The sequence below is a fragment of the Alosa alosa genome, chromosome 5 (genome assembly GCF_017589495.1).
Source record: "Alosa alosa isolate M-15738 ecotype Scorff River chromosome 5, AALO_Geno_1.1, whole genome shotgun sequence".
Lineage (NCBI taxonomy): Eukaryota > Metazoa > Chordata > Actinopteri > Clupeiformes > Clupeidae > Alosa > Alosa alosa.
In genome coordinates, this window is record NC_063193.1 from 1,646,538 (window position 1) to 1,671,410 (window position 24,873).

The 24,873-nt window shown below is 39.3% G+C and overlaps 3 protein-coding genes across 12 annotated transcripts in view; 1 reads left to right on the forward strand and 2 right to left on the reverse strand.

Annotated features, from left to right (window-relative positions):
• mfsd10 (major facilitator superfamily domain containing 10) overlaps nucleotides 1-1,339 on the forward strand; it is a 47,478-nt gene extending 46,139 nt beyond the window's left edge. For 4 of the 5 annotated variants that reach the window (XM_048243147.1, XM_048243148.1, XM_048243149.1 and 1 more), the window contains exon 14: nucleotides 1,001-1,339. In XM_048243147.1, the coding sequence (XP_048099104.1) occupies nucleotides 1,001-1,100 (100 nt within the window). In that variant the 3' untranslated portion in view covers nucleotides 1,101-1,339. The remainder of the gene's footprint in view (nucleotides 1-1,000) is intronic. The other variant, XM_048243151.1, reaches the window with a different exon arrangement.
• Nucleotides 1,305-20,504, reverse strand: ppef2a (protein phosphatase with EF-hand domain 2a). Of its 4 annotated transcripts, XM_048243146.1 has the most exons (20): nucleotides 18,836-20,503; nucleotides 18,213-18,275; nucleotides 18,040-18,063; nucleotides 17,867-17,875; nucleotides 17,618-17,745; nucleotides 17,369-17,423; nucleotides 17,224-17,284; nucleotides 17,109-17,148; nucleotides 16,597-16,711; nucleotides 16,467-16,513; nucleotides 16,211-16,377; nucleotides 16,075-16,111; nucleotides 15,708-15,857; nucleotides 15,145-15,507; nucleotides 14,854-15,039; nucleotides 12,745-12,887; nucleotides 12,541-12,647; nucleotides 6,050-6,213; nucleotides 3,482-3,569; nucleotides 1,305-2,253 (listed from the first exon to the last, which is right to left on the reverse strand). In XM_048243146.1, exons 2-20 carry the CDS (start codon nucleotides 18,265-18,267, stop codon nucleotides 2,033-2,035), a joined length of 2,160 nt encoding a protein of 719 aa, XP_048099103.1. In that variant the 5' UTR covers nucleotides 18,268-18,275; nucleotides 18,836-20,503; the 3' UTR covers nucleotides 1,305-2,032. The 4 variants fall into 4 exon arrangements, with proteins under 4 accessions (XP_048099103.1, XP_048099100.1, XP_048099102.1 ...); XM_048243143.1 differs by having other exon boundaries at nucleotides 17,109-17,284; XM_048243145.1 differs by lacking the exon at nucleotides 17,867-17,875 and having other exon boundaries at nucleotides 17,109-17,284; nucleotides 18,836-20,504.
• Nucleotides 20,505-21,805: 1,301 nt separating this feature from the next.
• Nucleotides 21,806-24,873, reverse strand: part of LOC125294424 (N-acylethanolamine-hydrolyzing acid amidase-like) — an 18,709-nt gene continuing 15,641 nt past the window's right edge. For all 3 annotated transcript variants that reach the window (XM_048243154.1, XM_048243153.1, XM_048243152.1), the window contains 5 exons: nucleotides 24,762-24,824; nucleotides 24,624-24,690; nucleotides 24,500-24,528; nucleotides 22,325-22,391; nucleotides 21,806-22,230 (listed from right to left, as the gene is read on the reverse strand). In XM_048243154.1, coding sequence (XP_048099111.1) covers nucleotides 22,192-22,230; nucleotides 22,325-22,391; nucleotides 24,500-24,528; nucleotides 24,624-24,690; nucleotides 24,762-24,824 — 265 coding nt within the window. In that variant the 3' untranslated portion in view covers nucleotides 21,806-22,191. The remainder of the gene's footprint in view (nucleotides 22,231-22,324; nucleotides 22,392-24,499; nucleotides 24,529-24,623; nucleotides 24,691-24,761; nucleotides 24,825-24,873) is intronic.

Consider the following 24,873-nt stretch of genomic DNA (forward strand, 5'->3'; position numbering starts at 1 on the left):
CCCATGACTTCTGTCCGACTTTAGTCGCTGACTTTGAAAACAGACCAAAATCATACAATGTAAGGCCGCCATTAGGGGTGTACTCACTTTTGTTGCCAGTGGTTATATTAATGGCGATGTGTTGTTATTTTGAGGGGACAGCTAATTTACACGGTTATACAAGCTGTTGGCAGAGGGATAGAATCCTGGGAAATCTCCCTTATTTTGAAAGCTCAATGTTGATAGGTGTATAGAGGTACACATGTTTTCCTGGAAAGCATCTTTTCATAAATATTGTTCCAAGCATAGAAATTTGCTCTGCATGATTTTAGAGCGTAATATACATGTACATTGATACACACACACACACACACAGAATGGAATCCACTGATGGTGATCACGGTTGCAGTGACCACTTATATTGATCAAAAACAGAATCATTCCTGTATGCTATTAAATGAATTTGCTTACAGTAGTGTACTTTGTAAGTCTATAAAATTCAGGGGCCTAAATAGCGACACAGTCCATCTTAGGCCTACTTTACATTCATGCAATGAATTAAATGATAATCCCCATGAGAAATAAAATAAGGGGCAGTCGTGGCCTACTGGTTAGGGCTTCGGGCTTGGAACCAAATGGTTGGCGACCAGTGGGAGCGGCTAAAGTGCCCTTGAGCAAGGTACCTAACCCCTCACTGCTCCCCGAGCGCCGCTGTAGCAAGGCGGCTCACTTCTCCGGGTTACTGTGTGCTTCACCTCATTATGTGTTCACTGTGTGCTCTGTGTGTTTACTAATTCACGGATGGGATAAATGCAGAGACCAAATTCGTTGTATACGGAAGTATACTTGGCCTAGAAACCTGATTTATTTAAAAATGTAAAAATCATTGTTGTGATCATTCGGTCAATTGTGCTCATTTTCACACAGATAAATGTGATTACTATAGGCGTATTTATCTGTATACTGTACACTCATACACATGTTATGTATACTAATATTCCTCTTTGCTGTTTTTTAACAGTCTATTGGTTGGCTGGAGGAGAGACTTGCTTCATCATCTACTCAGTCCTTTTCCTTGTGCCGCTGATGTTACTGAGCCAATTAGAGAAATGCAAAGATGACTGATGAGATTTGGAGAGTGAGAAAAGACTCATTACAACCCCACATAGCAACAACCTTTACACACAAAGCACACACATTCATAACATCTTCTAATAGTACACTGAAGCACTTTATATAAAAGCAGGGCAGAATGCCACATTCCAGTGTAGTATACACAATTTTTACCAGCTATGCAAGTAAGCAAAGATGTTTACATTCAGGGCTGTTTTAGATAACTTTTAGTTTTATTAACTATTAACTAATACAAATGTATTGAATGTTGTGATATTTTTGGTAATTTTGGGATCTATAAAACCCGATTTACCCAAAAATTGCGTAGTGTACTTACTGAATACCGTGTACTTACTGAAGACCGTGTTTTTACCCCAAACACAAGTCTACTTATGTGAAATAGTTGAAAGGCAGAAAGAAAGCTGAACTAGCTGACAGGTAGGAGTACAATGATAATGTCAATAATCTGGCTATTCATATTAATATTACTGTACATGCTGTGGGCAATTGTATTGCACAATAGCCTCTAGTCTACACAAAACTCAAAAACAATTGTTACAAGTTATCGTTGCATTTTATAACTCCAACATTTTATCAAGCCCAAAATATTTAAATGTGTTTATTAAGTACAAAATAAGACAAAAATAAATTACAGTACAGCATTTTTCTAAGTTAACTTCAAGTTTGATTTCCCTCATTCAGCATTATTGGAGATCAATATCATAGTTTTCACAAAATATCTTTCTAAATTCTAAATACAAAAATATATCATGGTCACACAGTATTAGCCTATTGCCTAATACTTAAAATCAATATTTTCCTCTGATAGTGGAAATCATTATGGAAAAACTCTCTGGCTTTGCTGAATGACTTTTCTGGCTTTCTTTACACTTTTATATTTTATAATTGAGAAAACTATCCATGGTCCTTTCTGCTTAGGTCAGGACATGTCTTTGGGGTTGAATATACTGCGTCCACGTTCCAGTCGATTTCGATCAACGAAACGAAAAGCTTCCATGAACTCCTCAATGTCAATACTGCCATCATTGTTGGTATCAATGCTTATCAGTAAATCTGAAATAGCCTCGTCTGAAATCTCCATTTTTAGATAGGCACTAAGTAGCCTCCATGTCTGTCGGAAGTCCTCAAAAGAAATCAGTCCTGAGGGTGAAAATAGAGTCACTGCAATTTCAAATGGGGTGTTACAGGTTTCCTACAAGCATGGCATAGGCTACACACAGTGGCATCTAGTCATAATTGTGGTTACCGCCTCCATGGGGGAAAATGTTAATTTCGATTGCATGTAATCATGTAATAAAGTAGTAAGATAGAACATGATCGAACGTAGAATGCTGCCACGTCAGAGCGGCCAAAGCGTCCAAAGCTTCCCTGTACTTTTTTGACAAACGTCCTTGACAGGGCGACCCAAGCTTCTTTGGAAGCTCAAGTCAGCGGCGGTGTGTATGTACAGTGATGGAGGTGCCAGCGTGAGTACAGAAAACACCTTTAAAAAGATTAAATCTTTCAGCAAACAAACATCAATAAACGGCACAAACACGTTTGGACTGAGAGTTATCTGTGTGTCAACGAGGTTAAGAGTACATTAAGTTCCCTCATTTCGCTAATTCCAGTTAAACTGCCAGAACTGTCGAGTGTACTCATAAGTTGCATCTGAATTTATTCTTACATGAATGTACATTCCCTACAATGTTTGTGGGAATAGTTTTAACAAGTAATGTGTACCAGTTGGTTATGTTACACTGACGATATAAAGTTAGCCAGTTAGCACCCTAATGACGCTACCATCGAATATTATCTTCCAGTGAAATTTGTCGTCAACATTGGGCAATCAAAGGTGAATTAGGTTGTTAGCATACACTGAACAGTTAAGTAAACACAATTCCTTCAAATCATTGTGTTCAGAAACAAGCAGAACTCCACCTGAATGTAAAACGAATGTATAAAGTCTAACTGCTAGCGAGTTCGCCCATTGACTTCTGTGATGTTCGCATGCTCTCCCCCACATGGGGGACGGTAACCGTGACGTCACATTGTTGCGCTACATGTCGGGAACGGCGAGTATGTAGACGCCTTTAGCCGTCTGTATCTATTAGTTTTCTTGTCTAAAATATAAAAACTTCACTTCAAGGTTCACCAAGATTCTAGGATCAGTTCCTGGATTCATGCTGATGGGATTGTCTTTTGTAAAAACATTATATATCATCATGATAGAAAACAAAGTTTATTTATTAACATTAACATTAAAAAGGTTGTGCATTTTGCCGTAAGTCTGAAGGAGCCAATGATTTTTAAAATAACCTGTTTATTCATCTTTACTGGGGTGCTACTAAGTATGGACGGCTCTGTATATTTCTTCTCATTTCCTTACCTGAATTGTCAGTGTCAACGATCCTAAATATCGTCTCCAAAGTGGATCGATGCTTGTAGAGAGTCTCCAAAACAGTCTGCTCTACACGCTACACAGACAACAACAGAATGAAGTCAGTTATTTGAAAATATTACTTAAGCTAGTGTTCAAAGTATTTTTCCCCTGGTAGGGCTTAAGCTCAAGCTTTTTTTAAATGAAATCCTATGGGGGAAATGGCTTACATAGCCGGAACTATCCTATTATATGAAAAAAACTCGGGTGCACTCTTTCTCCAGTGCCACTGTGAGACAGATGCCAAGACAAACTCTGATTGACCAAATGGGTTGTCTAATCTCTGAAGGATGAAGGCCAACCCTCTAGGCCTACAGGTACACAAATAAATCTATTTAGAGCTGGAGCTTGTCATTTGTGAGGAAATACAAAGCATTTGACACTCATATCTGAAGGTCTGAGAAGTTTTAGGTGGTGACTTATGTTTGCACTAGAAAAATATCCCAAGAAAAAAATAAAATACATTTTGTTACAATATTCCACTGGCCAAAGGACACAAAGACAGCTTCTTCACCCAAGCCACCCCGCCGAAGCGAAGCGGCGGTTGTATAGGTTTAGTCAGAGTTTTTTTCTTCCATTTTGTTTTTCCTTTTTTTCATTCATGAGTAATTTTCCGTCAAGGTTTCCCGGGACACTGAAACACCGGGGTGCACGAAACTTGGTGGGCATGTAGCCCCGCAAGGATAGCATGGAACCATTTTTTTTTGTTTTGATCTGTCTCCCCCAACCCCCCGAAAGGAGGGTAGGGTGGACACAGTTTTCTGTGAATATCTCGAGAACTGTAGGGCCTAGGAGGGCCACCTTTTTTTGTATGTTGGTCTTAAGGGGCCATGTCAACCCATCCCATAACCACTCATTTCATGTATAGCGCCACCTAGTTAAAAATGAAAAAGCAAAATGAGATGTAATCGCAGGTATATCTGACCTGACATGGTCAAAACTGCACAAAATTGGAAGTGTAGGATCATTATGACATCCTCTGAATGCACGCCAAGTTTTTTTGGAATTCCGTTCATGGGGGGCCATACAATAAATTAATTTATGTTACTGTACACCAAGTGGCCTGTAGGTGACCGGACACAGTTTTCTGTGAATATCTCGAGAACCGTAGGGCCTAGGAGGACCACCTTTTTTATGTTGGTCTTAAGGGGCCATGTCAACCCATCCCATAACCATTCATTTCATGTATAGCGCCACCTAGTTAAAAATGAAAAAGCAAAAATTGGGTGTTGTAATCACAATATCTCTGGCTGATATGGTCAAAACTGCACGAAATTGAAAGTGTAGGATCATTATGACACCTTCTGAATGCATGCTAAGTTTTGTGGACTTCCCGTTCATGGGGGCCATACAATAAATGAATTTATGTTTACATGTAGTGCACCAACAGAGTTTTCTGTGAATATCTTGAGAACCGTAGGGCCTAGGATGACCAATTTTTTGTGTATGTTTGCCTCCATGTTAACCCATTCCATATGCACACATGTGCATGAACAGATACACACGCACACACATACATTCACAGTAATCATACGTATGACACATACACACACACACAGTAGACATATGTACACATGCATGCACATGCACACACACACAAACATAAACACATACACGCACACATGCACACAATTCAATAATTTCTCAGAATTATGAACAGGCAAGATGGGGGTGGGGTTGTATTAATGTATTTGACATGTGAAATCTATGAACTAATCATGTTTTGGTACCTGTTGTCTAGCAGATACCAGTGAGAATTGAGTGTACATAATGCACAGCAGCCAGACCAGCAGATACCCTGAATTACTGAGGCTAAGCAGGCTTAGTTAGTACTTGGATAAGAGAGAGTAGGTTCCTGCTGGAGGTGGTGTTGGTGGCTGGCCAGTAGGTGGCACTCTTCCCTGTGGCCAAAAGCCACCAAACAAATATCAATCCCAATGCCCTATTGCAGTGACAGGGACACTGTACTGCAGGAGATGTTTTCCTTTGCATGAATGTTAAATTGAGGTTCTGACTCACCATGGTTGTTAAAGATCCCATTGCACTTATCGCAAAGAGTAGGTGGTTCCCTGATTTGCTTTATTTACGTACACATACATAAAGACACATGCACACACACACACACACACACACACACACACACACACACACACACATGCACCCACACATACAAACACACCTACACACACACAGCCTGTCAGTATTTTGACAGTCAACACATCTGAAGGAATCATCTTGCACCATTCCATTTCCATTAGTAGGCTACTTGCTTTACTAAAAGCTGTGTGTGACTAACACCCCTGGGTGCAAGGTTTAAAAATAGAGGGGCACATGGCGAAAAATTCATCACTGACTGGGTGTACGATATGAATAAGACTTGCGTCACGCTTTGTGCCATGTTGCGCCGGGTGCACGATAGGGCCCTTAGTTATTTCGCTAATGCGTTTATCCAATGCGAGAACAATCAAGGAACAGTGATAGTGAAAATAGGTAATGGTTGCTTGTGGTTAACATTACCTCTACATTTGGGTCTTTTATGGAAAGCTCCTTGAACCAGCTGTGATAGTCAAGCATGTTGTTTGGAGTCAGAGTGACCAGTTGAGAACGAAGCATCCTCCAGGGTAAGTCCAGGTGCAACACCGTTCCTACTGCTTTGGCCCAGTTATTCAAGGAGATGAGGCCTGAATTAGTAGGAACAGAAACAAGTGGAAAAATGTTTATTACCCATCCACTCAACTGCCACTGCTTTAATTCCATCAGGACACAGGTACAGATCCCTAAGATACAGCAGGTCCCAATTTGTCAAACACCTGGTACCTGCAGCTATAGCTGCACTCATAAGATATCTCACCACTAATACAACTATTGTGTCTGTTAACTCCGCTGTCTGTGTGGTGCCATGTATTTGTGTGTCTGCTCTGTATGTCATGTGATATGTTATCTGCACTGTGTGAAGATGCATGTGCAGTTGAGTGTTAAACTGAATTTCCCCTTAGAGACCATAAACTAAATTAACTAACAAACCAACTGGTACTGATGGTGTTCCTGGGCGTGTTTTGAAACACTGTGCAGCAGGCTGAGGTGCTCACCCACTCAACATCTCTCAAGCAGGCTATCATTCCAACATGTCACAAGATCACAAAAATCATTCATCTTCCAAAACAAAAAGCAATAACATCCCTGAATGACTATCTCCCAATTGCCTTGACACCCGCAGGGCCCTATTATGATAGTCTAAAGCGCATGGTCACTAATAAGCTTATTCAAATTTAATAGGATGTCCAGTCCACATTGGGAGTTTTTTCGTTATCAAACGTCAGGCGGATGGTGCAACAAGGCGTTCCTAGGTTTCTTAATCAGTCATGGATGTGTTTAGGGCGTAAAAGAATACATCGACGTCAAAGAATGACAGTCAGCGGAACAGTCATTCCACTAAACCATACTTTACTAAAACCTAGCATAGTATAGCCCCTTACACATTTGCACTCGTCTATTATTTGAACTCATTGGCAACTCAGTGAAACTAACTTCACTGTGGTGTTAATCAACGACAAAAATTAGTAAGTTACTTTCACTTGACTGACAATGGGTTACCATCGAAAAGATGACTATTGACAATGCGCTCTTAAAATAAGATATAAACAACTCGCCATAGACTTCTGACTAGGTTTCTCTTGGTCAGTGGCGCAATGCGTTTTAGGTAATGTACAATAGCGATTTTTAGACAACACGCCGGACTACTCCCTAGGTTGTTCATCGCCACACCTCCTGGTGCATTATTTAAAAATGAGACGTATAAAGTACCAAAATACAGTTTTGGCACCAGGTGGAAAACAGTTTTTCCGCTATGCACTAGGATGAAGTCCATAGTCATGAAGTGCATTGAGCAAGCTGTCCAAACACACATAAAAAGCAAAATCCCTTCTTCTCTGGACCAACACCAGTTTGCTTATCGAGCAAACCTGGTCAACCGAGGAAGCTGTTTCACTGACCCGTCCACACTGCAACATCACATCTTGAGCAGCAGAACAGCTATGTACGCATGCTGTTTGTGGACTTCAATACCATTCTCCCCAATAGCCTGGCTGTCAAACTCAACTGTGCAACTGGGTCCTAGTCTTCCTGACCAACAGACCACAAACAGTGTGCATGGGTAAGCATCTCTCCTCCCTCTTCACACACGACTGTAAACCCACTGATGACTCCAACATCATAATCAAGTTTGCAGACGACACCATTGTGATATACTGTATAAGCAACAATGATGAGAAGACCGACAGGAGGGAGGTTGAAAAACTAGTGGAATGGAGCCAGAATAACAGCCTGGTTCTCAACTCCAAGACCCCGTTCAGACTGCAGGCAAAAGTGGCCCAGGTCAGTGTCCAGGTCACCAGGTCAGACTTCTTCAGAAGTAGTGTGAACACTTAAATCTTGCTCAGATCTGATTTTTTCAAAATCAGATTTAGACCACTTCCATATGTGGTCCTAAATCAGACCCAGGTCTGTTTTTTTTTTTTCAATACAGCCGCAGACAACCAAGACTGATTTGATGGGACTTTTACGTCAATCTACATTGACATTTGTCACAATTATGCTCCGCGGGAGTTAGCTGATTTCATTGTTATTGTTCTTTTGTGCATTTCCAGTTCAGACTGGAATCTGATATAGGCCACATTTTAAAAGGTAATGTGAACAGCCAAACAATACAATCGGATCAAAGCAAAATATCCGAATTGAGCATAAACACTTTGAATGCCGTGCTGTTTTCGGAAGCTTTGGCCCAGAGTGCCAGCAATCTAGATCATTTGTTGCCGATTTTTGTAGAGCCACAACATATTGTATGTTATGGACACATACTATGGCTCGTTTGAAAGGTGAGACATTAAGCTCTCAGTGGGTACAAACCATTTGTTTCTACATGCCTCTGTTTCTGAAAAATCCTAAGCTAAACAGTGGCTAGTTTTCATTAAAATCCCTGTTTTTTTTTTCTAGAAATGGAGATATAGCATATTTCATGAAATATGAAGTGAAGTTTCCGGGAAGTGACCTGGTGAGACTGCCACCTAGTGATAAACCCACGAAAATGGCCTGGTTTTGACCTGACGTGCATGCGTCCCTGATTCAACCCAAAGCGGCAACCATCAAAAGCCGAGTTGTAATAAAATGTCCAGATTGTGCATTTACGGAGAGTTTTCAATCGTCATCTATTTCAGTTCTATTCATCATAGAGTTCCTAAAATCGCACATAAGGGGCTCTATATTATTATTTGAAACGCAAGTATGAAAACGCAACACGCAAGGAGATTTGTGGGTGGATCTTGGGCGCTGATGCTATTTTACCGGCGGGATAAATGACTGTTGCGCCCAACGCAAATCTAAAATGGGTTGGTCTGAAGTAGCTACAGTACATTACTCATGGGTGTGGTTTGGGCGTAACATGCAATAAACCAATCAGAATCTCACAAACAGGCGCGCTTGTTCCAGAGCGGATTGCCATTATGATGGCGGATTTGCCAGGCGCAGCCAGGAGCGGTTCTCTGCGCTATAAGCACTGTTCAGTTGGGAACAGTTTGCTATTGATTTTTCTTCTTGATAAAATGTAATACAGAAATGTCACAAAGACATACTTTCCGATGTTTTGGGATCACTTATGAATGCATTGTGATAGTTTTGCAATGTAATCTAACATTACCTCACTATAGACAATGCAAATCTTATATTTTCTAATTTATGTCATCAACACATCCGTGATTCGTGGAAATGTGTACACTAGATTTATGCCTATTTTTTCTTAATGGACACCACACTGATTTCCCTCTTGTGGTAATATTTTTCCTTGTAATTATGTATGGTTTGCAGAAATGGGAACAACTGTGTCGTATAGATGAGAGGAGTGAAGTGTGGGTTGCGCAGCACAGGCAGCCAAGCAAACTTTTGTTAGAGCAGGAGAGAGAATAACAATGAATGGACGCAGCAAATACAGAAACTGTAACCAAGGCTACTTGCTGCTTTCTTTTACTATCTATGGTTGCTGGTTAACAGAACATAATAAGCTGATTTAAGCTAATTCACTAACTTAAGACTTCAAGGCCATCATGAATATAAAACGTTTTTTTTGGGCAGCCGTGGCCCACTGGTTAGCACTCTGGACTTGTAACCGGAGGGTTGCCGGTTCGAGCCCCGACCAGTGGGCCGCGGCTGAAGTGCCCTTGAGCAAGGCACCTAACCCCTCACTGCTCCCCGAAATATTGTAGCAGGCAGCTCACTGCGCCCGGGATTAGTGTGTGCTTCACCTCACTGTGTGTTCACTGTGTGCTGTTTGTGTTTCACTAATTCACCGATTGGGTTAAAAGCAGAGACCAAATTTCCCTCACGGGATCAAAAAAGTATATATACTTATACTAAAACAACAAAAGGATGGAGGGAACATTGCAAAGCTTAGAGTTATTTCAAGGTTTCAACAACAAGGTAGGCAAAATTGTGGTGCTTGTCAAAACCTCAGCGGAGCTGGAATAATGCTTAGGCTGGTGCACACAATGTTTAAAGCCATACACAACGGTAAATTGAAACAAAACTAAAGGTAACTTTAGCCTTTCTAGGACTGTATAAAGTTGTCCAAATTAATAGGTCGTAATTAGGCGTTGTTATAGATATTGTTAGATATTGCATGTAGATGTTGTACTAGTAATATAGTTTAGTCTAGTTTTTAGGTGACCAATGCACAAACAAAACAGAGAAACGGACAAATATTATCAATATATATCAATATGCGCTCAATGCAAAATAGGAAAGACAAAAGCGCAAGTATACAAAGTCAATTGCGCTGGAGTGCAAGATAGGGTCCAAGGTGTGTTGACGTTTTCGAGGTGTATTGACGTTTTCGGTTTCCGGTCGGTGTGCTCCGTATGTAGCTACCTAAACTTCCAAACTTATCAGTCTTAAATCTCCTTGTTACTATCTACTTTCTACGGATTTACTGGCTACCGATTATATCTCGTGAACAAACTGTTATTATAAACTGTTGTTGCTTGAGACTTTGGATTATCGGACTCTATAACCTTGATCGCCAAACTTTACTGTCAAACATTAATGTGAAACGTTAAGCCGGCATCAAGGGCTACAAATAATACCGTCCCAAGGAAATGTTATCTGGAAGAAGAAAGCATCAGATTCCTTCTGACGTCTCTCAAAACTAGTGACTCAATGTAAAAGTGAGATTTTCTCAGATTACTTACGCTTTTACCTTTGTTCGAGTTATCAAGGAACTGCACAACATCGTTGTTGCTAGCCAACTAGCAAACTCGCAAACAAATGTTTAAAAGAAAGCTGCCACCGACGAGCCGTCGCGGTGACATGATGCCTTCCCTCGGCTGTGCACCATGCCATGCACTAATGCAATCTCTGTCCCTGTTGCCTCTCCCCGGCCTCTGCTGAGAACCAAGCCTGCTCTGCTGGCCAGCTCCACTCCACACCAGCCTGAGCCATGGCGTAGAAGCAAGGCGGTCGGGACAGCCTAGATTATGTTTCTACACAAAAGCGTTCATAGGCAGTAAGCATTTGATTGGCAGTATGCATTTTGGATAACCAAAAGTCCTATGGGGAGTTTCCATAGGGCATTTTACAAAACGCATGAGCATACCTTGGCATATAATGGTCTAAAGTAGGTAGTTTTCATTCTATATTGATCTACTTTTGCACACAGCTTCACAAGACCTGATGCTAAGGCTCAGGTGTGTTTCTAAGTCATATCAAGTGATCCAGAGGGCTAAACTGTCGTCAGTTCAGAGATGCTTGTTATCTGGCAGAATGAGAAAACAATATCCTAGCCTCTATGACTCTGTGCCAGTACATCAGTTTTTCTGAAACGCAGTTGTTTTCCAAGAAACTACAGTGTCTCAGCTTTCCAAAGATGTCAGGCATTTGATTATAGGCCAAAGTATGTAGGAGCAATGCCCTCCTAAGTGGATGATGTTCAATGCCGGGCAAAAAATTCAAAATGGGGCATAAGTATATAGGGCTACAACCATCATAATTACCCTAGCAACCACCACTATAATGTGACCCTAGCAAACACCATATCAACCAACATGATTACCCTAGCAACCAGCATAGCAACCACTTTATTTATGAGTTTTGGCTTTTTAGATGTTGCGTTAATGCAGATAACTTTTGATCTGTGTGCCCAATTTTCAAAAATGAGGTACTATTGCAATAACCTGACTCTCGCCAGATGAATTTCGTTCCGCCTAGCTCCACTCATCCATCTGGGATCGATCCATTGGAGAGGTGTTTCAGAAGGCTGGGCCTTATCAAAAATCCATGCATATGATTTGGATACGTCATATCTATGAAACTCCCGCCCTGCGCCCTGATTGGCTCTTCCATAAAATCTGGTGCCGAAATCACTCTCAACGGAAGCGATCCCAGATGGATGTGAGTGGAGCTAGGCGGAGCTAGGCAGAACGAAATTCATCTGGCGAGAGTCAGGTTACTATTGCAATCCTTTTGGGAAACTGCACCTGATCAAGCCCACTCTTGCAGTTCCTCGGAGATGCAATTCTAGTTTGGAATTGGGGTTGTACAGTAGATTAGAATACAACTCAAAACAAATAAAACACAGAACCCACCCCCACCCCACCACACACACACACTTACTCACTCACACTACAGCTTTGGATCAAAATCTACATATTTGACATTCTGAATGTCAATAGTAGTCTGAGAAAATAAATCCTGGTGTTGATTATGGAATTTAGCAGACGCTTTTGTCCAAAGTTTATATGAATGTTGTCTTTATCACTATAAGTAATTGCAAAAATTTAATCTGATTATAATACAGGATTTTTACACACAATAACTTTCATGTCACACCATATGACAATTGTAGTCAACAAATTAGTGAATAAATATGAATTCCAATACAAATGGGAGAGTCAGTACAACATGACAAAAAAACTTTTTTCGGCTTAAAACATCAACTACCCTTATGCATTACAATAAATTGGTACCTGTGTTGTCTTCGTCGTATTCTTTAAAGGCTCTGAGGAGGTCAGTTTTATGTACAAACAGTTGCTCTCGCAGGGCTTTGAGAGCTGAGCGTTCTGTTCGACCCACACTGCCACAGTAAAAATAAAACAAAAATAACCCAATCAGTGATCATGTGATCACCTTATCACAATGAAATGTTGATAAAGAATACATAGAATAATTACCTTTGCTTGAGGGTAAGTTCGCGTGTCATATCACTAGCTTGGTATTGAATGAGATAAGGCACTAGGTCTGGACCCAGTCTTATGTAGGCTCCACGGTTACTGCCAACCTCATAGTAGTTGGATGCAGAGAAAAGTGTAAGCACCTGTGTAAATAAAAACCAACACAACAATGTGTCCATGTACAGTGATGCACTTACAGTTGATAGTAATGAGATTTGGGGTATTACAGATGACGCTAAAATGAATGACCAAAGAAGAACATACTGTATAATTTAGTCTTTATCTTGGATTTTAATTTATCAGTTATAAAAGGTTGTTTCACATTGATTAAAAAAAAAACTTGATTTAAATTTGAAATGAAGAATAACACTAATGTTGAGGGAGAGTACAGAATAAGAGACAAATGCTATCTACAACCCCAAAACAGAAAAAGTTGGGACAAAGTCTTAAATTATAATTAAAACTGAAAAAAATTAAACCCTTTTAGGTGTGTATTGCACTTAGAAACTATAGACTAAGACTATAGACTTTGTCTGATGTTTCACAAGATCAATTTTATTGTCTTTTCAAACTAAACACATATACGGTTTGCATTTTGAGTCTGGCAACACATTCCAAAAAAAGTTGGGACAGGAAAACATTTTGCACTTTGTAACATTGCCATTTCCTTTCACAACACTCAAAAGATGTCTAGGGACAGAAGACACCAAGTGATTTAATGTTTCAGTTGAATACCGTAGAGGATGAAATATTCAAATCTATTCCTATCTGTCTTTGATAAACTTTTCAATAATTTTCTAACGTATGTCTTGGCAAACTGGTGATACCCGGCCCATCTTTGTTGCTAAAGGACTAGGCCTTTCCTAGGTGCTGGTTTTATACCAAATCATGATTACGATCACCTGTTGACATCACCTATTTCAAATCACACTGTTACTAAATTGTTTTACCTCAACATACATGTAGCCCAAAATCTACCCTCCGTCCCAACTTTTTTTGAAAGGTGTTGCAGGCATTTTTTTCATTTTCAACATTTGTCTGTGTCCCTTTGGCAACTAAATATGAGTTTATGAGATTATTATTCAGATCAGATTATTACATTTTGCTTTATTCACATTTTACACAATGTCCCAACTTTTTCTGTTTTGAGGTTGTAAGTGCATTTGATAAGAATGTGTTACACAACAATTGCTCTGTTTACACTGGCTGCAGACACAACTCTGAAAGCACAACTCACAAGTCCCCATGCAAAATACTGTGTGATTGCAATATTGTCTTGGAATTAATCAATCCAATATGACTTAGTTAGACAAATGATGGCTACATCATTATAGCCATTTAGCTTCTCACCACATTTTGCACTATCAAATCTGAGGATGTTATATAGGGATACTTGTTAATGAATTTAGGTTGCAGCACTGAGATGGACCCTTCTCAATCTATAGGTCTCAAAGATACCTCATGGCACTGGTATGTGATTACTTTTTGATGTGAGCAAGCAGAACTGATGACAACTATGCCTGTTAATGTGACAATCACATTATTAAAAATAAACTTGGAGCAATGATTTACTGAGGAACTATTTTTTGTGGAGCATGCTTCAGGTAGCCCCACCTGCACATATGGACCGCACGCGCCTGCTATGATCCAACGATCCACCCCTTAACTATGATCAGAACACTAGATGCTGTGTCAGGGCCCGCTGGAATTGGCATGACATTAATACTTATCTGTAGCTGTTGTCAAGCAGCATTTGTCAACCGGACAAGCCCACGACCACAAAAGTAAAATAACTGATATCCGCAACAGTTGGTGCTTCTAAGGCAGAGGTGGGAGCAGTATTTTTTGGACATTTGTGCATGCACATTGTAGATCAACGTAACTTCCTGATACAATACTGGTAACCTACTGCATCAATAAGAATGCAGGAAACTATAAGATGAATACATGAAAACAGGCCATATCAGATCTTTTTGCAGAAATATTGCTTTCCACTATAGTATTCTGCTAAAATATGTCTATTTGCTTGAACTGGTCAATCGCTACTTTCCTTGCTTGTCCTGATGGCATGACACTGTCTCACAGTACACTGTGATCACAGTTCCTTACCTTGCGGTTGTGGCAGAATTCGTAGCCCTCCTGTTTGCACTCATGAGAACGGATGATTAGCTGGAGGTTGTGTCTGTTCAGAAATTCCTCAGTCACATTTGGCCCCCAGTAGCAACCTCCACCTCGCAGCTCATTGGGGAAACAGCCATCCTGAGACATTGGATCACTCCACAGCAGGTCCAGAATCTTAACGTCAGCACCAGATGATTATGATACAAAGCAGACTTGTTAGTGAGTTAAAGTGCACAGTATTTTACAATAGAATAGTAATAGAGAGTGAGTTGAATATACCTGTTTCCACTCCTCATTACTGACATCAGGGGCATCTGTGGAGTCTGAGTCTGATTCCGAGGGGAAGGAGGGCTTCAGGTCCCGATGAGAGCAACTGTATCCAGTTTGGAGGAATGCCCCCTGCCTCCGTCTGACCTCCTGCTCCTCTTCCACTGTTCGGTTCACTATGCCAGAGAAATCCTGAAGTGACCGTCGCTGAAAACTATCGCGAGGGCCAAAGGTTTTGCTGAATGTCACTGAGGCACGTCTCTTATTTTGCATACTCATGTTTGAAATAGAATCGTTGTCGAACTCTGAGTCCATGGATGACTGTCCACCTGACAGAGTTGTCTTTTTCTTTGGAGGCCTTAGAGCTGACACATACTTAAAACAGACAGTATACTTTTAGAGATGACATCCTTCTGTGCAGCCAACAATCTGTAGATGTGTTAGAAAGCTAGAAGAAACATATACTACACATACATATAATTAAACAGACTTTCCACAGCATACCATAACACAGCAATTTGTTTAGGCGCCATGGAAAATATCATATTTTGTTTTATATTATCTTTTCTACTTACTTTGTGTCTGTCAATTCTTGTGATTAATGCCAGGTCAGTGGTATCAGAGATACCTCCATGAACAATCAGTACTCTCTGATCAATTACTGTCGCCAAGGGTAGCCAGCTGAAAATCTTCTGAAGAAGTTTCAAAATTCTTTTGCCATGAAGCTGTAAGATAAAATTTCAGGAAAATTATTTTCAAGTATCTGAGTATATACTGAAATAAATGAGACAGCCCAAGAGGCAACAGCTGACATTTACACACTAAATTCTCCATAGTATTGGTATTACATGGAATTATATGCTTGCTGATTCCATCAACTTCCTCCAGGCCAAGATAAATGAATGAAATACAAATAAATATGAAATACAAGTAAAAACATACCTTGTACTTTCCAAGTACCTCTTTTGTGAATCCATATCTAAGAGATACAGTAGATTTTGTACAAGTTCTGATTTTTTTCTGACATTCATTTAATTTATAATGAACATTTTACAAAGAAGTTTTAGTTATCTGATACCTTAGGTTGATTATATGGTCTTCGTGGTTCCCTCGATTGAGGTGCACATCACCAGGATACACAAGCAAAAAGGCAAAGAGGATGAGAAGAATCTCAATAGAGTCCTTGCCTCTATCCACAAAGTCTCCATTAAAAACATATGGTGTGTCCAGGGAAGGCATGCCATTCTAAAAGAATACATGACAATAAAATCATGCAGACACCTCATTTAATGTCCATATATTTGTCGTCTGATCTTTGTGAACATAAATGTTACCTTGTAAAATATCAACAACAAGTCCTCCAATTGCCCATGTAAGTCACCTAAAACATAGTTAAACACAAAACAGTTGATTTCAGTCCCATTAACTTTGGACTTGGATTTGAAATGGCTTTTGGGCTCTTACCACAAATTGTGATCTCCTTGCTTTGACAGGTTGACACTCGGTTTATATTTGGCAATATTCTGAGAAGTTTCCAAGTATCAAGAAGAAGTTGAAGAACATAGCGAGAGTGAAGTTGCTGCAAGATGTCAGAGAAGACGCAGACATGAATCTTTTACATTAAACAATGTTTCTGTGGCAGCTGTTATTAATAAAAAAAAATCTGTCGTAGTTGTTATTAAGAGCATTATCTCATGATATTATTTTGTAAGTCAAATTATTTTGGGTTTTCACAAAAGTCTCTACTACAACCCCTGGCAAAAATTATGGCATCACCACTCTTTGAAGATGTTCATTCAATTGTTTTATTTTTTAACAATTTAACAATTCTTCTTTTAGAAGAAGACCAACCACAGAAATATTTTAAAGAGGAATGAGGAAGAGGATTGTTAGCAATGCATATCATCTTAATACAGCAACTACTGTAAGTAAATTCAGTCTTAATGTATTGGAAAATACTATAGAAACAAACATACTTGCTTGTTTTTGAAGGCTTCAACAAGGTCTGCTACCTGACTGACAGAGAGGGGGAAGGTGAGCCGTGGGCCAGAGTAAATATCAGGTACATCAATGTTCTCATAGGAGAAATACCTCTCCCATTCAACATCACGACAAACTTCATTTTCTCTGAAGATATGGGAAATTAGGTTTCCTGCAATAGAAGAGGAAAAGAAAGGAAAATTTGCAAGGTGTAGAGAAAGATAGAGCTCTAAGTATTACATAGTAACTGACTTACTCTCTGTACTTGATGGTGTGAAGTTGTCCACGAGATAACCAAGGAAGTTATAGAGCTAGATCAAGGGAAATTTATACACATGAGGAGGTGCCTAAATGTATATAGGTAAGTTTATCCATATAGCGTATTTGTATATGCACAGAGTGCAACCCAAAGCATTCTCATTTAACTATGTAAATGTGTACGAGCATGTTTTTCAGAAGAATTTAGAATAGTAATAATCCATAGCTATTTTGTTTTATTCATCACCTTGATCTGGTCCTGTTCTCCTGCATATTCCATAGATTGGAAAATATTCCATGTATATCGACGTCGCATCTCCATCCGTGCCACATACTGCCTATACCAGCGCTGTATCAGTACTGCTGCTCTCATAGCTATTAGGGCAAAACACAGCATTTATAAATACATACATTTAGCTTCAAACGACTGTCAAAGCCTGAAAGTATTTAGTACATTAGTGAAAAACATTCAGGAACAATTAAATGTTTGTCTTACATGTGGCCGCTGGTTAATGTTGCATGGATGGATGCAGATGGAAAAATAACTTCTTAGCAAATTTGGCAAATTTGCCATTAGACAGAAGAAATATATTGTCAACTAAAAAATGTGTTTTGAAATGACATTTCAAAGTAAAACATCTTTTCATAGAACTTGTGTCTACGTATTACCTGGGACTGCAATCAATGGCACATCTGCAACAGGTGAAAAGATAAGGTACAGTGTAAGTTGCTGGTTAGACAAAGCAATTGCTTATCTTTTATTTCTTTTTCTTATGTTTTTTCCACAAAATGCTAATCTAGAGAGGGTTAAATATTTGGCTAATCCTTTGTACGGTTGTTACCTTTTTCATCTTTTTTACTGCAGAATTCACTTGATTTTGTTACACCACATCCCATTTCTCCTCCTAGTATCCATAAAGTACTAAATGTAAATAACAAAACTCAACAGAGGCAGAAAAATACAATGACAAAAATGATTCACTGAGAATTTGAAAGATCAAAGAGTTATGATGGACTTCCTGCTGCCGTAAGGAGATTCAAGACAGGCCTAATCTCAACCCAGCCCAGGCTACCCATGACCTTTCTGATTGGCCTCAATCCCCCTGGTTTACCTCACTGACGACATCAACTCCCTCTTATGAAGGCTTAACCGTTCATTTCCACAAGCTATGACTCCTCACTTAAGCTTGTGAAGTAAAGCATCTGCTATAACTAACTGGAACAATATTAAATAGCTGCAAACGTAACATTATTACAAATTAAAGATACTAGATTCAATACACAATGTGGGGAAAATACCATCCCTCAAATAAAATGTTTTTCTACATTCTACAGTTAATAATATCAACAACAAAAAAGTCTTCTTGGCAGAAAAAATGGTTACAAAATAACAAAGGAGCTTAAATAACAGCTCTTAAAAACGCTGAATGCTCATTTAACTGAACATTTAAACATAAAAACTTACCTGATAACAGCAGCTTTTCTGTCAGCAAATGGTCTTGTCAGCTTTGTATCTCCCCATTTTTTCATGTAATTAACACAAATGATGTATTTTAAGCGATACCAACATATCCAGAGACCATGACAAGAGACATGTCAACAACTCCATTTGAGTGGTGGAAGAGGCTGTGCACACACAGACACTACTGCTGGACACATGGGTTACTTCAGATTACACACTCCGGCTTCTGCGCTCTTCTTCCTCTTAAGGTAAACTAAGAGCATTTCTTCAAGTTGCTTAATTAAGATAACAATCTTTAAGTGGATTAGTTTAATACCATGATGCGGCTAGACAGCACTTGAAATAGAGACATAGCACTCTACCAAAGGGTGGGCTCTGGCAAAGGGACACACACATCTACAAAAACATCCAATGAGGATCCCACTGTTAACATTTTTTTAGTTTCTCTTTCCAAGTACTTGTTCTGTGGAAATCTTCTAGCATTTAGAGTTGTGACAACTGTGACACCATACACTTTTTGTCTAATTGCAAATTGCTCCTCACGGTCCTCTAGGTGTTCATTTAGTGACCTCTGGTGTCCATGCACAGTTCTGCCTCTGTACATGTAAATGGCACACAAATAATAGTGGCTCAGACCATAAGCAATCTCAGCCAACCAACACAGTGCTTCAGATCTGTAGCACCTTTCAGTAAAAAGACAACATTTATAATACGCTGGTAGCATTGTGTCTGTGAGTATGCACAGCTCTTCTGCTGAAAGCTTGTAAAAGTTATGACAAAGTAAAATTCAATTGAAATATTGAGCAACTTGCTTTGGCAAATAGCCTTTTGCTTTATTTATGTTTATATAAAACTATATTTGCCATTTCAGCAGTGTTGATTTTCCCCAATAGACCTCTGAAGTTCACCTACAAAAAAGCTACCATCTTTGTCCATATAAGGATATCTGGTATCTTGAGATTTTTCCTATGGGAAAATAACATGGGGATTTTTGAATTATCGCACCTGTTAAACTCTTGCGGGGACGAAGAAATCGGAAATGCAAACTTTTTGCTCAACACACTTTTGTCCTTTGCCTTCGAGTGGATACTGTGACATTAAGACGGCACACTTTGACTTTTACTACCCGAGAGCTAACTTGCAATGCAACTTGCCATAGGTAGTAAATGTCAAGCATAGTCTATAACTTAACTTAAACAAGGTCTTCAATATCACAAGAATCTTAAATACATTTCCAAATTACAATTTACAACAACATTGACCAGTACACTAGGCTGTTTAATGGTGGGACATTGCTTTAGTAGCTTGGGCAAGATCACAGGGGAACCTGAACAATTTTGTCTTTCTGTGTTAGTCTGATAATAATTTATCTTAATCTTAGTGTTATTGTGAAATGTATATGTGTGATTGTGAAATGTATCAGTTCAGACATAAATTTGAGGCATTTAACGCTTTGAAATCAACCATATAGTTGAATGCAAAGATGGTCAAGATAACAGTGCAATGTTACAACTGGACCTAATTAGCAATGGGGGAAAAACATACAGTGCATACAGGTCTCACAGTTGATGTCAGAGTGAAAAGCAAGTCATTACTATTTCCACATTTACAAAAAACATCTAGAGTGGCAAGAAATATGGCAAACTTCCAGCACACCACAATATTCAAAGCAGTACTGGAGAGCAGTACTTCCTCTATGGTGTCCTTCTATGGACACCCTCCCTATTCAATGTTTTTGCCAAAAGAGAGATTAACCAGTTCCAATGACTCCGTCAATCCATGCATTAAACTGCTACTCTCTTCTTTTCCACACTAGTCACAGTATTAAGTCATATCCTTAAATAGACAATATTTTGATGGGGGGCTGATTAAAAACTCTTGAAAATTCTTTTGTAGCCCTTTCAAGCTTTATAAAAAGATTAACGATTCTTAGTTGTAGGTCTTCTGAGATATTTTCCTTGCAAGGCATGGTTCACGGAAGATGCTTGAAAAAATGTAAATGTTAAAGTAGTTCTCTCTTTTGGCATCCGTCCATCTCGAAAGATGATGGTGTCTATGACATGATGACTATGATCAGTCTTTCGTTGACTTGCAGTGCCTGGTGCCTGGTGTGGCTATAGAGTCCGATCCTTGATCGGCAGTCTCTGTTACAGTTGAAGACAGCCACCGGTTCACCGGTTTTCTCTCAGTGACTGCCCTCACAGCAGCCTTCCAGATTCAGCAGTCTGCAGCCAAGGCCTCCCAACCCGCTAGGTCGATGCCATCTGCTCTTATGTCGCGTTTTCAGGTGTGCAGGGCAGGTCTTCTAACAGGTCTAAAATCTTTTTCATTTGTTCAGTTATACTCCATATATCATTTTATTAACTTTTTTTAATATTCATGACAAGAAAAATTTAAAGAGATGGTGGTCCAACGGCGGACCACAAGTGGCACGCCACCAGCAGTTTGCTATCTGCAAATCTGATTTTGCTATCTGGGACTATACTGTACGTACATTATGTCTAAGTGGACACGCAAATGATTTGTCATTCTAGTTAAGTTTAGTAACAGTTAGCCTGATGCTAATGGACAAATTCCTCGTGGAGAAATATGTACCCTTTATTAATTTTTTTTTCTTTCGTTTTCGTGATAGAGTTTTCACATCCACGAGTCTTGTAATGTCGGCAGATGTCATATTTGGCAAATCCGAAATTGCGTTGACTCTGATCCATTTTCTCTTGCCCGGGTATGATTTTTCTGATGCGTTAAGGTACAAAAAAAGCGCTTTGGGTTGCATCCTGTGCTTAGAGAAGCGCTATATAAAAATACTTTACTTCGGGGGCGCTGTGGCGCAACTGTCTACAGCACCCATACCATGTACAGATTCAAGTGCCCACGGAGACCCATGTTCAAATCCGACCTGCAGTCATTTCCCGAACCCACCTCATCTCTCTCTCGCCCGTGATTCGGAACAAAATAGGTATGAAAGCGCCCTTAGACAGTAACTTTTGAAACTTTTATTTCATCATATTCGACTTCAGCATTCCCTTGACATTCCCTTGACAATGACAAATAGGCCTACTAACAGGTTTATATTACGGTAGAATTAAGACCAGGCCATGATAAACAGTTGAGATCAGGTAAAAAAAACGATGTTAAAATCTTTTGAATTCATGTTGAAAGTTGCTTCAAGCGAGTAAAGTAATAGGTTACAACATCATGCTACAATAGTAGCGCAGACATACATACAGCCAAAAAAACACAACAAAACACCACCAAACAGCACGATGCATGTGTTACCTAGAAAAATGTTCCCTGTATATTGGTGCTGTATATGAATTGGCAATTCATATTATATATTCACAGACACATTAAAAGTTTCAGTCAGTCAGTTTCGACAGATTCACCCACTGCATACACTGTGAAAAAATGAAGATAATCAATTAGAAACACTATATAATAGAACATGTAACATGACTAAATGTAAAAAGGCCTTATTTATGGTTAACTTACTTCTCTCACCACAGTCTTGTAATTTTCAGGTTCAGCAGCACTCATCATTGTTGTATAAATGGTCATCCTGTAAACATGAATGAATGAGAATACAGTAAAGCATAAAGGATACGATAAGATAATACTTTAATGTCCGTTTGTCTTGCATTACAGCTCAGCAATCAGCATAAAAAGACATTCAAAATAACATTCAAAATCATAAAATAATTCAGGCCACATGTAACAGGCGTAACCTACACACAATGTCCATTACACTAGGGCCCCTATTTTGCACCCTGGCTCATGGCGTAAAAGTTTATTTTCTTACTTTGCATGTCTATTTTTTAAACAATGCACCCAGGGGTGTGGTAATTAACAACCTAGATAGATAGATAGATAGATAGATAGATACTTTATTGATCCCCAGGGGAAATTCAAGGTCTCAGCAGCAGCATACATACAACACAAACACATTCTTTAACAGCAGAAAGAGTAATTAAAGTATATAATATAAAAACACAACTAAGCAGTAAGGACAGTAGAAGATAAAGAATATGCTAAATATACTAAAATACAAATTATACTAACACTTAATACAATATATAAAAATATACTAAAATACAAATTACAAAAATACAAATTATACTAACACTTAATCTAAATCAATTCTAAAAACAGTATCCACATAGAGGCGCTTGCAATGACTTAGGCAGGGACTGAGCCTGTGATTCTCTGTGCATAGTAAGGTATGGTAAGGTGCTCTAAGGTGCTAGGGAGTGGCATAGCGCATTGTCTAAAAATCACTATTGTACACCACCTAAAATGCATTACGCCACTGACCAAGAGAAACCTGGTCAAAAGTCTATGGCAAGTTGTTTATATGTTATTTTAAGAGCGCATTGTCAACAGTCATATTGGCAGGTGCACAACGCACCATCCTTCTACCCTCCATGAACGCGCACCAGCGCACATCCATGCAAAACATTACAAATGACACAATTAGGCTACAATGGGAAACATAATTAGAATGAAAATATTACGAAATACATCTCACAATGCATTTGTAAATTGTTAATGACGGTTAAAAGTGATTAGGCGAGAGCACAGCTGAAGACACACTATCACGAAATATAAGCAACTCCTCTGCAGGATAAACATTGTGTTATTTAGTCATTCGAAAAATATCAGGGTAAGTGTTGCTTTTTCCAGCCTATGTTTTCTATGGTAACTCATTGTCAGTCAATAGTGAAAGTAACTTACTGCGTATAACTGCCTTGTCGTTGACTGACACCATGGTGAAGTTTCACTTTGACAATGAGTTCAAATAATAGACGAGTGCAAATGCGTAAAGGCTATGCTAGGCTTTAGTAAAGCATGGTTTAGTGGAATGACGGTCTTGCAAGCAGACTCCTTCAAATGCGCCGTTGACTGTCAAAATACCTATGCATCCTTTGACGTCGCGCTTTGCGCCGTTAAAGGGAATGACAGATATCATTCTCATTGGTTTAAATGATGCTACGCCCCAAACACACCCATGACTAATTAAGAAACCTAGGAGCACCTTGCTGCACCATGCGCTTGACGTTTGATAACGAAAACCCTCCCAATGTGGACTGGACATCCTACTTGTTAACTCTAAAGGCTATATTTTGGCAATCTAAAACGCATGGTCACTGGTGAATTTCAGGTTTGTCCAGGCCACATTGGATGTGGTGTAGTTATGAAACGTTATCAAACGTCCGGCACTTGACGCAAGAAGATGGGCCGGAAAGATGTTTCTGAATCAGTCATGGGTGTGTTTTGGGCGTGATATCTGTCATTCCCCCTTTAACAACAAGCAGCGCGACTTCAAACAGCGCATCGGTATTTTGATGGTCTACAGCACATTTGAATGAATCTGCTTGCACGTGAGACCGTACAGAACAGGTATTCCACTAAACCATGCTTTACTAATCTACTATACTGTAGCCTACACGCATCTGCACTTGTCTATTATTTGAACTCATTGGCAAAGTGAAATTAACTTCACCGTGGTGTCAGTCAACGACAAAACAGTTATACACAGTTACTTTCACTATTGACTGACAATAGGTTACCATCATTTTTAACTGTCATTACCAATTTGCAAATGATGGTGAGTATCTACTCAAGACAAAGAGTGAGTACACCAAGAAGCTCTCAGAAGCTCTCTCTTACCTATTGCATACTGGGACAACAGACAAAACCTGGGAGTAAACATAAACAGAAGAGAGTAAACAAACTGTGAAATATATGTTAACTCTCTTTTCATTCAAATGACAATAATGAAAAACTATATCACCTTATAGAGTGTTTCAAAGTTAATTTGATCTTGCCCGGTGGCATTTAACGCCTCTGTGGCAGCAGCTCTAAAAAGAGATACAATCATGAGTGAATATACCAGCCTCTGGATATATTTCAGATCATTACAGTCACACACCTTCGATAATCCCGAGATGGAGTTGGCAACCAGTGGTCGTAGTTCGTTTCTACTCTATACCATCTACAAAAAAGTGATAAATGATATTAGTCAGTAAAACATGATTGTTTTA

Bases quoted from the DNA above. Each gene is read 5' to 3' on its own strand.
- ppef2a (XM_048243143.1), bottom strand. From the start codon at position 18,267: ATGGGATGTGGTGTAACAAAATCAAGTGAATTCTGCAGTAAAAAAGAT. The intron at 16,712-17,108 runs GTATGTTTGTTT...GACATCTTGCAG, and splicing joins AAGCCTTCAAAAACAAGCAA to CAACTTCACTCTCGCTATGT. The intron at 12,888-14,853 runs GTAAGGAACTGT...TTATTTACACAG, and splicing joins AATTCTGCCACAACCGCAAG to GTGCTTACACTTTTCTCTGC.